At 26.7% G+C, this 13,795-nt stretch overlaps 1 protein-coding gene across 1 annotated transcript; it reads left to right on the forward strand.

Annotated features, from left to right (window-relative positions):
- Positions 1-8,981: 8,981 nt before the first annotated feature.
- On the forward strand, positions 8,982-11,416 carry LOC126679780 (transcription factor HHO6-like). Its single transcript, XM_050374760.2, has 5 exons — positions 8,982-9,412; positions 9,566-9,816; positions 9,915-10,302; positions 10,628-10,704; positions 10,923-11,416. Exons 1-5 carry the CDS (start codon positions 9,196-9,198, stop codon positions 11,196-11,198), a joined length of 1,209 nt encoding a protein of 402 aa, XP_050230717.1. The 5' UTR covers positions 8,982-9,195; the 3' UTR covers positions 11,199-11,416.
- Positions 11,417-13,795: the final 2,379 nt, after the last annotated feature.

Raw genomic sequence — 13,795 nt, forward strand, 5'->3', positions numbered from 1 at the left:
TAATAATAATATACACACAATAAAAACAAAATTGCACATTGCATATATTATGTTTTTAGGCCAATTGGAATTGAAATATCAAAGCAAGATCAAAATTTGTGACCCACACACCATTGAAGATTCCTCATCTCTAAGCTAAGCACCTTTCAATTCAACATTTTGTGCTCTTCTTCAACAATTTCTTATCCTCACATTTTTAATAATTTAATCAATATATTCCAATCAAGCAATCACATGTAATATTTTATGTCTTTTTCTTGAAAGGGAATCTAGGTGAGGTGGCAGTCTATCTTTTTATATGTTTTGTATTTTTCAAAAAATTTAAAAATTAATATCATGAGAAGCTTTTGATTCCTTGCATTTTAGGAGGAAACACTATTAACATTTTTTTTGTTTAATTAAATTTTATTTTAATTGTGGATTATTTACTACATAGTCAAATCTATAAAATTTAAATAGAATTTGTAAAAATCAATTATTTTATGTAATTATTTTTAGTTATTCATAATTTCGTAAATTTTATATAAATATACCATTAGTTTTTACTTGTATCTCAAGTTAAATAAGCATCTTAATCCTCACATCCATATCTCATTCAAAATTAGAACAATTAGCGACAATCAGTAAACAAGATTCCTTAGGTGGCGTGTGAACCGTTGAGCAAAGATGACCATAAATTTGGATTTTGGAATCAACAAATTTTTCTAATTCTCCATAATCAAACCATTTGATATAAAAAGTTGCGATTCCCTTTGAAATTGATAACATGAGTCTTAAACTAAAAAATAGAAGAATCTTTACCATTAGTGATAAAATAAATTGATTAATTGTTCTATGCGGGTAAAACAAAAAAAATCATTTCGGTTTATTCTTAGAATCAAATTATTTATAATCAAAAAAATCAAACACTTTATAAAGTAATGTCAAAAAGATATAAATTGAAATTAAAAAATAGGAAAATATTTTAAATTATTGATATAGAAATATAAAATTTTGAATCTATTTGATTTTAATGAATAAATTTAGATTCAATTGATTCCAACACATAAATTTATGAGCCCAAATTGTCATTTTCTCATAATTATAAGTAGTGTTATGAGATTTAATATATTTAAAGTGAGATTTAATATATTTAAAGTGAGATTTAAAATAATTAAAGGAGAGAGTTATACCTTATGTATTTCTAGCAGTCAACAAATTTAGCTTGTTTCATGGGAAAATGGATTAAATTGAACAAAAAAGTGTGGATGAATTAAAATAATATTTCAATAATAATTAATTGTGCAAGTGTTAGGGATCTTATTAGTCAAAATGACTTTTAGCCTAAACATTCTATCTTGGTGGCCTTCTCTTGTTCCCGAAAAGGAAATTAATGATTCTTTGTGTTAAAGAGAAACAATAAAGTAAATTTTAGTAATTAGTTTTATAATCTTGACCCTAAAAACCCTTTTCTCACTTTAATCTCATATTTAGGAACCGATTAACAATATTAACGCAAAATAAAATAAAATAAATATAATGTTATAGAGCAAGAAACTTTTAGGGCAAGTCAAATTTGACTTATTCAATACGACTTTTATTTATGGAAAACATAGTCATTTCACATTTTCTCCATAATAAAAGTTGCCATATAGTTTAGTGGGTTGGCTTTTTTTTTTTTTTTTTAATGTAGGTAGAATCTAATTACTTCAGTTATTAACAGATAGTAGTTAGTTGTTATAATTAGAAATGTTAAAACAGTTTTTAAACTACTTGACTATAGTTAGATTCAAAATCGAAATTTTAAAAATTTATTTGAAGGGCTTGGCTATTTGGGTTGGTTATTAATTTCCCATGAAATTAGTATGCTATTTTTAAATTTGAATCACCTTGGGGTAGGATTTAGGAGGAGTAGCAGTATAAACCAGTCGAGTTAAGTAGAGTACGAAAAAACTTGAGACTAATTATCTTTGAATTAAATTTTTATATATAATAAATTTATCAAACGTTTAAGAAATTAACGAGTTTAATCGATTCTTGTTTTTGTTTAATAAATTAAAACTAAAATTAAATAATTCAATAATTTAATAAAAAATTAAGTACTCTATTCCTTTATATATATAAACATATTTAAATAATCCATATTATATCCATTTTTTTAACACAAAATATAAATTAAATATCTAAAGTTTACAAAATCAAAATAATAACGCACCAAATTAGCACATAAATATATGAACAAGTTGATTTACCTACTTTCGAGTCGAACACAGATAAAAAAAATTGAGATTCAACTCATTTACTAATTAAGTACAAATTTTTAAGTTCGAGTTAATTTTATCGAGCCAAATTTCAAGTAGTCTGTGAGCGAGATAGACTCGCTTATATCCCTAAATAGGAGTGAAAACTTTTGAGCCTGTTTAAATAAAGAGAAAAGGAAAAAAATAGACTGGATGATTTAATTGTTTTAACTAAAATTTGAAAATAATTATAAAAAAAAAACTAAAATTTGAAAATCATTATGATCTGATTCTTTAAAAAAAAAAAATTAAAAACGGTTCAACCTTTTTAAATTGAAAAATTCCATAAAAATCAGAAACAATTGAACAATTAAACTTTTAAAAAAATTAAGTTTGTTTTTTTTTATAATTAGGAAGAGGAGAGTGTTTCCTATTCATCGTTCATATAATTTGAGTTACAGCTTGTTGGTTATAACACGATCAATGTACTAATTTTTATAATTCATCCAATTATATTTGTTATTTAACTGATTTAACTGATTAGGCCGTCATTTCTATATTTTTTAGTTTTTAACAGCAATGTTTTTTTTCTTCCTAAAGGGGTTTTGCTTTGAAAGTGTAAAGAAGCTTTTTGAAGTGTGTTTTTTGTTCCTAAAAGAAGACTTCTGATGTTGATTTGCACTATTAGATTTTTTGTATGAGAATATCTTTATATGATTTATATTCATCATATATAGCACTCCTTTTTCAAAGTTAAACCACTATTAAATGTTATATAATTTTGTATATGAATTTAAATTTCAAGAAATTAAATTAATAATAATTTTGTATAATTTTGTTTACTATGTAAAAAAGAATCAAATTTGAATTCTTTAATCAGGGATAATACATTGAAAATTGTACAGGTCGCGGTTCAAAAAAAAATTAAAACTGGCCCGGAACCATCTAAGTGACAGTTCCATAATAATTCGGAACCGGCCGTTTTCGGGAGTTTAGAAAAAAAAATTAAAAGTAAAATTAAAATTTAAATACTAATTTTTTAAAATAACACGCAGAGATAATATTATAAAAAAAACAAATTTTCAAATAATATGTTAACCAAAACATTAACTAAAAAAATGTAATATATATATATATATATATATATATATATATATATATATATATATATCTTATTGCAATAATAAATACAATATATATATATATATATATTAAAATTAAAAAAATTATCGACGGGTTTTACACTTGAACCGCCAGTTCACAGTTCTGAAAATTTGAAATGGGCCTGAAACCGGTCTTTCTATGGTCTCGGGCAGGTCTTGACCATTTCCGGATATTGACCGATTCCGAATGGGTTTGACTAGGCCGGTTCACGGGCTGACCCAGCGCATGACCATCTCAAGGCATAATCCATTCTCAGATTTCTATATCTTTTATTTTTATTAGCTTGATCTTTTTTAGAAAAAAATTGTTTATTTCATACTTCTACTATCAAATTTCGTAATGATTTCGTCCTTAAAAAGTAAATTAGAAAAGAATTGAAAAAATAAAATTTTAAAAAGAATTAAGTAAATAAACATGTTTTGATCTGGTGTGTGTATAAACTCGCAATTGTTTAATAAAAATCCCTCAATTTGGCATTATTTGGATCAATCACAGTCAAAGGCTAATTTACATTGAAAAGATACCTAATTATAGAGTGAATTGATTTTTACTTTTTAAAAATTAAGGGTCATTTGGTTCAAAATTAAAAATGGGAATCGGAATGGAATGAAAATGAGAAGGAATGGAATGGGAAAAAGAAGAAATGGAAAAAGAAATGATTGTTTTCGTATGTTAGAGAGATTTTTAGATAGATTCAGTCCACCATGTTATCCGTGAACCAGCATATCACATTATGACATGTCATTAAAATAGTGGCTCTGTCGTAATTTTATTTATTACTTTTTTACACTTTTGAATAGTAATATTACGATAATACCATTATTTTAATAATATGTGCCATTAAAATAGTGGCACTATCGTAATGGACTAAGTCTACCTATTTTTTTTTTATATGTTGTTTGATTCAATAAATTAGTGTAATGAGTAGAAGTTTACTCAAATTCATATTATCTTATAAATTTTGGCAAACAAGCGCAGACAATAAAAATCATCTATTTCCATTTTCATTGTCCTTTGTTTTTTGACCAACCAAACAAACAGCCCTTTAATTCCGAAATAAATTTTAAAAAATAACTCTTAAAAATAATTATTCATCTCCTAGTTCATTATTATTGCATTCTACATCATTTTTGCTTTATACTGTTTTTTCTCATACCAGCTATGCAATTATTTCCATATGTTTTAGTCCTATCAATCTCCCCCCTTCCCCTTCTCTTGAGAACATAAGTTTAAATGACCAAAACTATTAAATTGTGGATTTGTTTTATAAAAGAAATGCTTAAATGTGCCTTTTGGGATATTTTGTGACCATTTTAGGGTGTGAAATGATCCTTCAACTATCACTAAATCCTTCAAAAATCCAAAAGGCCTAAAACCATTAAAAATTATTGGTAAAAAGAAGGAAGATTTCATTTTATCCAACGTGTCAGTCTGTTGATTCTTTGAGATTTAAAAATGACGCGGTTTTCCTGAAGAAGAAGAAACATTTTTACTTTCAAAACGTCCAATCAAATCATGGTTAAATTATATATATCAATAATTTATGGAAACTTTTTAAACATCATTATTGTTCTTCGTTGGCGCTGCAGGTTTATTATAAAAAAATTAAAAAATTAATTTCATTTGGCATGCAAGTTGGTTGCTATTTTAAATTTGAACTTTCACTTATCATTAAATTATTCAAATTAATAAAAAAAACTAGAGTCCAATTTATCATAGTTAAAGATATTAAATGATTCAAATTAAATTAAAATTATAATATATAAGAAAATCTAAATATCAATCAGTTAAGAAAATTTTAATATAAAATTCAATTTCTAAAGCAACTATAATGTCATATTCTAAGTAAAAGTAAAATAGCTAAAAGCATATTATAAACAAGTTTTTATTAAAAATATGTTTTATTCATTTTTTTAAAATACATATTCCTAATAAAATTACTACATTATTAATAGCATTTTGCATCATTTTTTGCTTCCTATTTTTTTTTTCATACGAGCTATGCAATTACTCCCATAAGTTTTAGTCCTATTAATTTTTTCTCCTCTTGAGAACATAAGTTTAAATGACCAAAAATTTCAAGTTGTGGGTTTGCTTTATAAAAGAAATGCATAAATGTGCCTTTTGGGATATTTTGTGACCACTTTAGGGTGTGAAATGATCCTTAACCCTTTCCTACTAAATCCTTCAAGAATCCAAAAGGCATAAAATCAGTAAAAATTATTGATAAAAAGAAGATAGATTTCATTTTGTCCACCGTGTCAGTCTGTTGATTTTTTGAGATTTTAAAATGACGCGGTTTTCCTGAAAAGGAAAAAACATTTTTTACTTTCAAAACGTCCAATCAAAATATGATTAAATAATATATATCAATTACTTATGGAATTTTTTTTAATATTATTCTTGTTCTTTGTTGCCGCCGCAGATTTATCATAAAAAAAATTAAATTAATAAATTTCATTTGGCATGCAAGTTGGTTGCTATTTTTGAACTTTCACATATCATTAAATTATTCAAATTAATAAAAAAAAATCTAGAGTCCAATTTATCATAATTAAAGATATTTAAATGATTATAAGAAAAATTAAATATTAACCAATTAAGCAAATTTTAATATAAAATTCAATTTAAAAGCAACTGTAATGTCATATTCTTAGTAATATAGCTAAAAGCATATTATAAACAAGTTTTTATTAAAAAAAATATGTTTTATTCTTAAAAAAAAATACATATTCCTAATAAAAATTACTACATTATTAATAGCATTCGACATCGTTTTTGCTTCCTTTTTTTTTTCCATACCAGCTATGCAATTATTCCCATCAGTTTTAGTCCTATCAATTTTTTTCCTCTTGAGAACATAAGTTTAGATGACCAAAAATTTCAAATTGTGGGTTTGTTTTATAAAAGAAATGCTTAAATGTGCCTTTTGGGATATTTTGTGACCACTTTAGGGTGTGTAATGATATTTTAACCTTTCCAACTAAATTCTGGATGAGTCCAAAAAACTCAAAACTATCATAAAAATATTGGTAAAAAGAAGAATATGTACTAAATGGATATGACAAGAGGAAGATTCCATTTTGTGCAACGTGTCAATCTGTTAATTATTTAAGATGTTAAAATAACATAATTTTTTAAAAAAGGAAAAAATATTTTTACTTTTAAAACGTCCAATCAAAATATAGTTAAATATTATAAATCAATTATTTATGGAAATTAATTGAATAATTTTATTATTCTTCGTTGGCGTTACAGATTCATCATAAAAATTTAATTCCATTTGGCATGCAAGTTGTTGCTATTTTTAAACTTCCACTTATGATTAATTTTTTCAAATTAATAATAAACTAGAGTTCAATTTATTATAATTAATATATTTAAATGATTTAAATTGAATTAAATTTGTGATATGTAAGAAAATCTAAATATTAATCAATAAAATCAATTTTGATATAAAATTCATTTTTTTTTTACAAAGGCTAAAATTTCCATTAATTTTAAAACAACTATAATGTCTTATTCTCTTAGCATAAACTCAGCAAGCATTTGAATACTTTCATGAACATATGTATAATAAAAAATTAAAATCTCAGTTTATCTTACTGTTCTTGATGATTTGTTGCTCGATTTTGTTGAGAACGAAGGCTAAACAAATTTCTTGACGATTAATAGCTCTTATATCGATTTTATTTGAATTTGAAGCTATATATTTGCTCCAATAGCGTGATTTATTTTGAGAATGAGGTTGAAAATGAGTTTTGATTGTTTATTTGGACAAAAACTTCATGTTTGTTAAATGACATTACTGCATTATGGAAGGGCATAATTGTCATATACTAAATCAACTTATTTTGAATTTTAAGGTATTTTTGAAAATTTCTATTTTTTCGAGAAATTTCTGTATATTTTTAATATGCGAGGTATGAATAAAAACTAATTAACTTTTTTGGGGATTTGTGTGCTCAGCCTTTAAAATTTCAGAAAATTAAATTTATAATAATTGTTTACAATTTTATTTACTGTATAAAAAAAGAATCAAATTTGATTTCTTTAAACTAGGATAATTCATTAAAGATCATACATGAGATTGATAAATTTAATATTATGAACAAAAAAAAAAAACAATGTGCGGTGTAAATTCAGATTAGGACACCAAGAAAATAAGTGTGATTTATAATTAATACCAGCAACATCTATCTTGTGTACTCTCCAACCGTAAAAAGGTTCATTTTACACCCTAACTTTGGCGTTATATGTATATATATTGCAATTGTTTAATAAAAATCCCTCAATTTGTCAATATTTGGATTGATCACAATCAAAGGCTAATAGAGTAAATTTTACTTTCATTTTTTAAAATTAGTTCCAAAATAAGTTTTAAAAGATATTCCCTCTGTCACATTTAAAAATAAACATATACTTTTTACACATAAATTAAAAAAATAATAATTACTCGTGATTTTTCTTATTTTATCTATATTAATTATTGTTTTATATATTTTATATAGAGTATTAGTTTTAATTATAAAAAGAAAAAATAAGAGTATAAGAGAGAATTCTTTTTAAAATTGCACAAAAATCATAATTTAATCTTTTTATATGGACAAAAGATATCGATGTCTCTTTTCAAACGGAAGAGAGAAAGTAACTCCTAAAACTAATTATTCATTTTCTACTTCACTACTATAGCATTCTACATCATTTTTGCTTTCAACTTTTTTTTTAATACCATCTATGCAATTACTCCCATCCCCCCTCTCTTGAGAAGATAAGTTTAAATGACCAAAACTACCAAGTTGTGTATTTGTTTTATAAAAGAAATGATTAAATGTGCCTTTTAGGATATTTTGTGATCAGTTTAGGGTGTGAAATGATCCTTTAACCTTTCAAAGTAAATCCTTCAAGAATCCAAAAGACCTAAAACCATTAAAAACTATTGGTAAAGAGAAGGGAGATTTTATTCTGTCCAACGTGTTAATCTGTTGATTCTTTGAGATTTGAAAATAACACGGTTTCCTTGAAAAAGAAATAACATTTTTACTTTCAAAACACCCAATTAAAATATGGTTAAACAATATTAATTCAATTACTTGTGGAATCTTTTTGAACATTATTGTTATTGTTCGTTGGCGCTGCAGATTTATCATAATTTTTTTTAAAATTTTAGTTTCATTTGGCATGTAAGTTGGTTGCTATATTTGAACTTGCACTTATCATTAAATTATTCAAATTAATAAAAAAAAAGTAGAGATCAATTTTATTATAATTAAAGATATTTAAATGATTCAAATTGAATTAAAATCATAATATATAAGAAAATCTAAATATTAACCAATTAAGCAAATTTTAATATAAAATTCAATTTAAAAGAAACTATAATATCATATTCTCATTTGTAAAAAAATAACTAAAAGAAAATTATAAACAATTTTTTAATAAAAAATATGTTTTATAATTTTAAAAAAAATACATATTCAGTGAGTCAAAACCGAGTTAAAAATTGAGGTATAAACTATAAACTCAGTGAGTGGAAGATAGATATATAAAAAGATAAAATATGCGACGACGCGATGAAGGTTTTTATAGAAAGAAAAAAAAAACCTACAAACAACAGAATCTTCTTCTTCTTCATATTCATATTCATATTCTTTCCAACAAACAAATTAAAAAAATTAAAAAAATATTTAAACACTTCTCTCTCACTCTACCATTATTTATACATTAGATCTCCACATTTTTACATCTCTCTGAAAATAAGCTCAACAAAATAGTATTATTATTTGTTTGATTAATTACTTGAAGTTTTTATATGGGTTCTTTACCGGAGCCGGAGCTGAGCTTGGATTTCCGGCCAAGTTATTTGCCTAAGACGATCATTGATATTTTAAATGAGGTTTCTTTGATCGGAAATGATTCTGACAAGGCTTCAAAGCTTGATGCTTTTGTTCATGGGTTGGAAGATGAATTGAAAAAGATCGATGCTTTTAAACGGGAGCTCCCTCTCTGCATGCTTCTCTTGAATGATGGTACGTTTTTTTTATGATTTTTGATTGATGGGTATGTTTTGATCTTCAGTATGTAAAATGGGGTTTTTTTCTTTTTGTTTTTTGATGATTTGATCAGTTTTTTTTTGTGTTTTTTTAAGCTTGGAAATGAGAATAATTTTTTTGTTGTTGCAGCAATTTTGTACTTGAAATCAGAGGTTAACCAATGTGCAGCAGCAAATAATACTCCAGTTTTGGAGGAGTTTATTCCATTGAAGAAAAATTGTGATGATGATGATGAGCAAGAGGGTACAATTAAGGTGGAAAAAGATTGTAAAGACAAGAAGAATTGGATGAGTTCTGTTCAATTGTGGAACACTAGTACTAATAATTCCTCTAGTGATTGTGTCTCTGAGCCTAAACAGAATCTGAAGCTGGAATCTAAGGTATATATAGCGTTTTGGTGTAGATATATTAGCTATGAAGTTCATTTGATGTTGTGGATTATGTTGATCTGTGGATTGATTGTTGTTTTTGTGTACAGACGGTTAAGAAAGCGAATCATCCTTATGCGAGTGATGATGTATATCCGGCGTGTAAAAGTAGGAGCGCGGCAAGAGGATCTATGCCTTTTATTAAAAACTACTCTGGTTTGTCAAGGAAGGAGGATGTTAGTAACAATAATAGCGAGGAAGTGCCGGTTCCTGGTCTTTCGCTTTTAACTCCTGGAATCAACAACTTGAGAGAAGAATCTGGATCAAGAGGCGGCTTTAGAAGAGCGGTTTCCTCTTTGTCCCCTATTCCTCAATCGAGTTTAAGCAATGGACTACAATTACCTCATCAACAAACTTCTAGGAAGCAGAGAAGATGCTGGTCGCCAGAGTTACATCGCCGATTTGTCAATGCTCTACAGCAACTGGGAGGATCTCAAGGTTAGAATATGACACTTGTGGTGATTTTGGTCCTATGTCTTTGTTAAAAGAGTCTAATATATTGGCTAGAATTCTGTAGATTGCTTAATGATGAATGTCAGTTGTATCTGTGGTATTGATAATTAAGGATAAAATTTGCAATGTGTATAATGATTAGGCTAGATTCATGACAATAGAGATGATATAAGACACTTGAATGCTTAAAGAATGAACGCAATATGATGGAAGCCTGTAGCTAGAATTGGTTGATCTATTTTTGTATCGGGGTTACTAAAGCTGTGCTAAAATAATTAATTGATTGATCGATTTTCTGCATTTCTTGCAGTTGCTACTCCAAAGCAAATTCGAGAACTCATGCAAGTTGATGGCTTGACGAATGATGAAGTGAAGAGTCATCTGCAAGTGAGTTTCCAACTTTTATCTTATGCTTGGATTATTTGCAGAACGCATGAGCAAAACGTTCAGATTGCTAAGCAGTTTCTAGCTTCAAGCTAGTGTCGCGTTTGAGGTTCTGCAATATTAGCTAATGTTTATGTCAAATGAATTACTAAATGAATTCATTGGCAAAAGGTTCATTTGAACTTTTGAAGATTGACAGAAGATGTTTCTTGTCATTGCAGAAATACAGGCTTCATTCACGAAGACTACCGTCCGGTTCAGCTGCCCCCGCAGACCAATCTGTAGTTGTTTTGGGGGGAGGGTTGTGGATGTCCCAAGATCAATACAATGATGACCTAAAAGCTACCAGTTCCGAATCCGGGTCTCCTCAAGGTCCCCTGCAGCTGGGAGGAAACTCCACGACGGGAGGTGATAGTATGGAAGATGATGAGGATGCTAAATCTGAAGGATATAGCTGGAAAAATCACATTCATAGATCAGCAAAAGTTGCTGTATAGAGAGCGTATCCACCATGAATTTTGCAGATAAAAGTATACAGGGGAAGATTACATTACTTCAAAAAATAATAATACTAAATTTTTTATACAAATACAGAAGGATCTTTAAGAGTGAGAAATTTTGCAGGATTAGCTTCCCGTCAGTGTTCGAAATGAGTTATTGTATTATCTCGGAACCGACATTTAAGAATTATGAAATTCATAACCTTTAGTTTCAATGTCTTCCAATTTTAAAGTTGGAAATTCTTCATTATTGCTCTTGCTTCTGGTTGATATTTTTAGTCCTGATAGAGTAAAATTCTTATGAAACTTGATTTTGGATACAGTATCAAAATGATTTGTTGTAGCAGAATGGATGAAAGTGAGTACCTAGCGGTTATGTAGCAAGGAAATGGAAATGCTGAAACGACAAATACATAAATGGAAAATAAAATAATATTTTTTACTAGAATAAATTATAAATATAGAATTTTGCAATTTCATAAATGTTTTCGGAAATAAAAATATGTATAACTCGAGAAGCTTTTGTTTTTCCGTGGCCGGAAAGGCCAAGTAAAACAACCAAATTTTCCACCTGAACTATTGTAAGATTCCTAGTCTAATTGTAAGATTTGGCAGTTTCCAAAGGGAATGAAACAGTAAATCATTTTCAATGTTGATAGCCCCTTTCTTTTGTCTAGCATGTCTTGTCAGAATTTTCTATTAGAAAACCTGATTTTTTATTCTGCAGAAAATATTGCAGAAAAGGCTGCATTTCCAACCTTCATCACCAAAAATTTAAAGACATTGCGCGATAAAAATTAAAATTTTCGTCGTTAATATAAGACTCCAGTCGGCACGCCACATTGCTAAAATTGACGAGTACGTTATACGCCGAATAAATTTAGATCGGTATAAGTTATCTGAACTAGTGTCTTTACATTATAGATGATCTTATAACAAACCAATAATTGCCAGAACTGGTAGAATGAAATCTAACAACAGAAAACAATTCTTTCAACAATTCCTTCAATTTCTTGTGGTATTGTCTAACCTCAATCTAATGTGGGATAAGGCTTTTTCTTTAAATGGAAATATAAGATGGACAAAATTTCACTTAAAATGTACCAAAATTTAACTTAAGACTGATTTAGTTCCCCAAATTTTGCAGTTTGCTATCCCAATTCAAGTATGCCTGTCTCTTAAATAAGTAATTTAAAACTTTAAAATCTTGGCATTGAAAAAATAGCCTTTCAAAAATATAAGTGTGGACTCAGTTTATTTCTAGATTGGTTTGATAAGTATGAGTGATTATAAATATGTTATGATTTAATTAATAATTAACACTTAATAATTTTTTCAAAATTTATTTATAATTGTATGATGATTTTCTAAAAAAATAAATTCAAGGGTCAAATTTAATCAAACATCATAGAAAGAATAATTGACTTGAGAAAACTAATAATTATAATTAATTTCAAAGTTTATTTGTAGTTAATCCTAAAACTATTAATCTATAATTAAAAATAGGAGTTTAACATAATCAATTGCTATGTTTATGTAAGTGCATGACAAAACAGTCACTCTCAGAAACAAAATAATTGAGAGAATCTTACAGACAACATATATAATGAAGAAGAGACCCACCAAATTGATAAGAGAAATGTTTTAATTTATTTGAACATCAATAAGGTGAAATAAGTGAGTGTGAAAATGATGGAACCTTTCATTAATTTATTGTCCTTTGAATAAAGTTAGATTAACTTAATTAAATAATTAGAATGTTTTTTTATGAATAAGAGAAGAGAAGAGACAACTAGGGCTCTAATTACTCAGTATTTATTTATTGTTATATCTTAGATAGTTTTTATTAATCACGTCGTAAGATGAATAATATTATAACACACCATTAAATATAAAAAATTAATTAATTAATTATATTATGTTATTATCATTATTTTTGTAACATTTTATATTGTCATTAGTTCTGTCCACAAGTGACATAATGATATAATTGACAAATTTATGTAAGTGTTTTTTCATACATAAAACTTCCTAGAAACCATAATATAAATTCAAAATAAATGCATTATGAAATATTTAGAATTAAAATTCAGTAAATATGATTTATTTATTTTTATTAGAATATAAATACTTTAAAGAAATCTTTTAAAATTTAAAGATATAATTGCAAAATAAGCCATAAATTTTAGCGTATTTTATAAATTTAGTATAAACTTTTGACTTTAGAAACTTAAAATCTGAACTATTTATTTATTTTAATGTGAAGCACCGAACAATTTAATGATAAAAAATGATGATGTGAAATTGTGAATGATAAAACAGTGTAACATTATGGTGGCCACATTAATAGTTTTTTTTTTTTATCTAAAATTGTTTGGTATTTTAAATTTGGCTTATCCTCTGAAAAACCCCCCACCTTTTAACCCCAATTCGTTTGCACCCTCACGTTGCAAAATCGTCAATTTTATCCAAATTATGACCTTTTGGTTTCAATTGCACCCTCAAGCATCAAATTGATCTTTTTTCATTTGAAAAAGGCTCAAATCAATACCTTATATTTTAACATATATTGTAAATAGGACTTAATGTTATAT

This window comes from Mercurialis annua, linkage group LG5 (genome assembly GCF_937616625.2).
Source record: "Mercurialis annua linkage group LG5, ddMerAnnu1.2, whole genome shotgun sequence".
Taxonomy (NCBI): Eukaryota; Viridiplantae; Streptophyta; class Magnoliopsida; order Malpighiales; family Euphorbiaceae; genus Mercurialis; species Mercurialis annua.

Excerpts from the sequence above, each read along its gene's own strand:
- LOC126679780 (XM_050374760.2), top strand. The coding sequence starts at position 9,196 with ATGGGTTCTTTACCGGAGCCGGAGCTGAGCTTGGATTTCCGGCCAAGT. Across the intron at positions 9,413-9,565 it reads CATGCTTCTCTTGAATGATG|CAATTTTGTACTTGAAATCA; the intron begins GTACGTTTTTTT and ends TTGTTGTTGCAG. Across the intron at positions 9,817-9,914 it reads ATCTGAAGCTGGAATCTAAG|ACGGTTAAGAAAGCGAATCA; the intron begins GTATATATAGCG and ends TTTTGTGTACAG.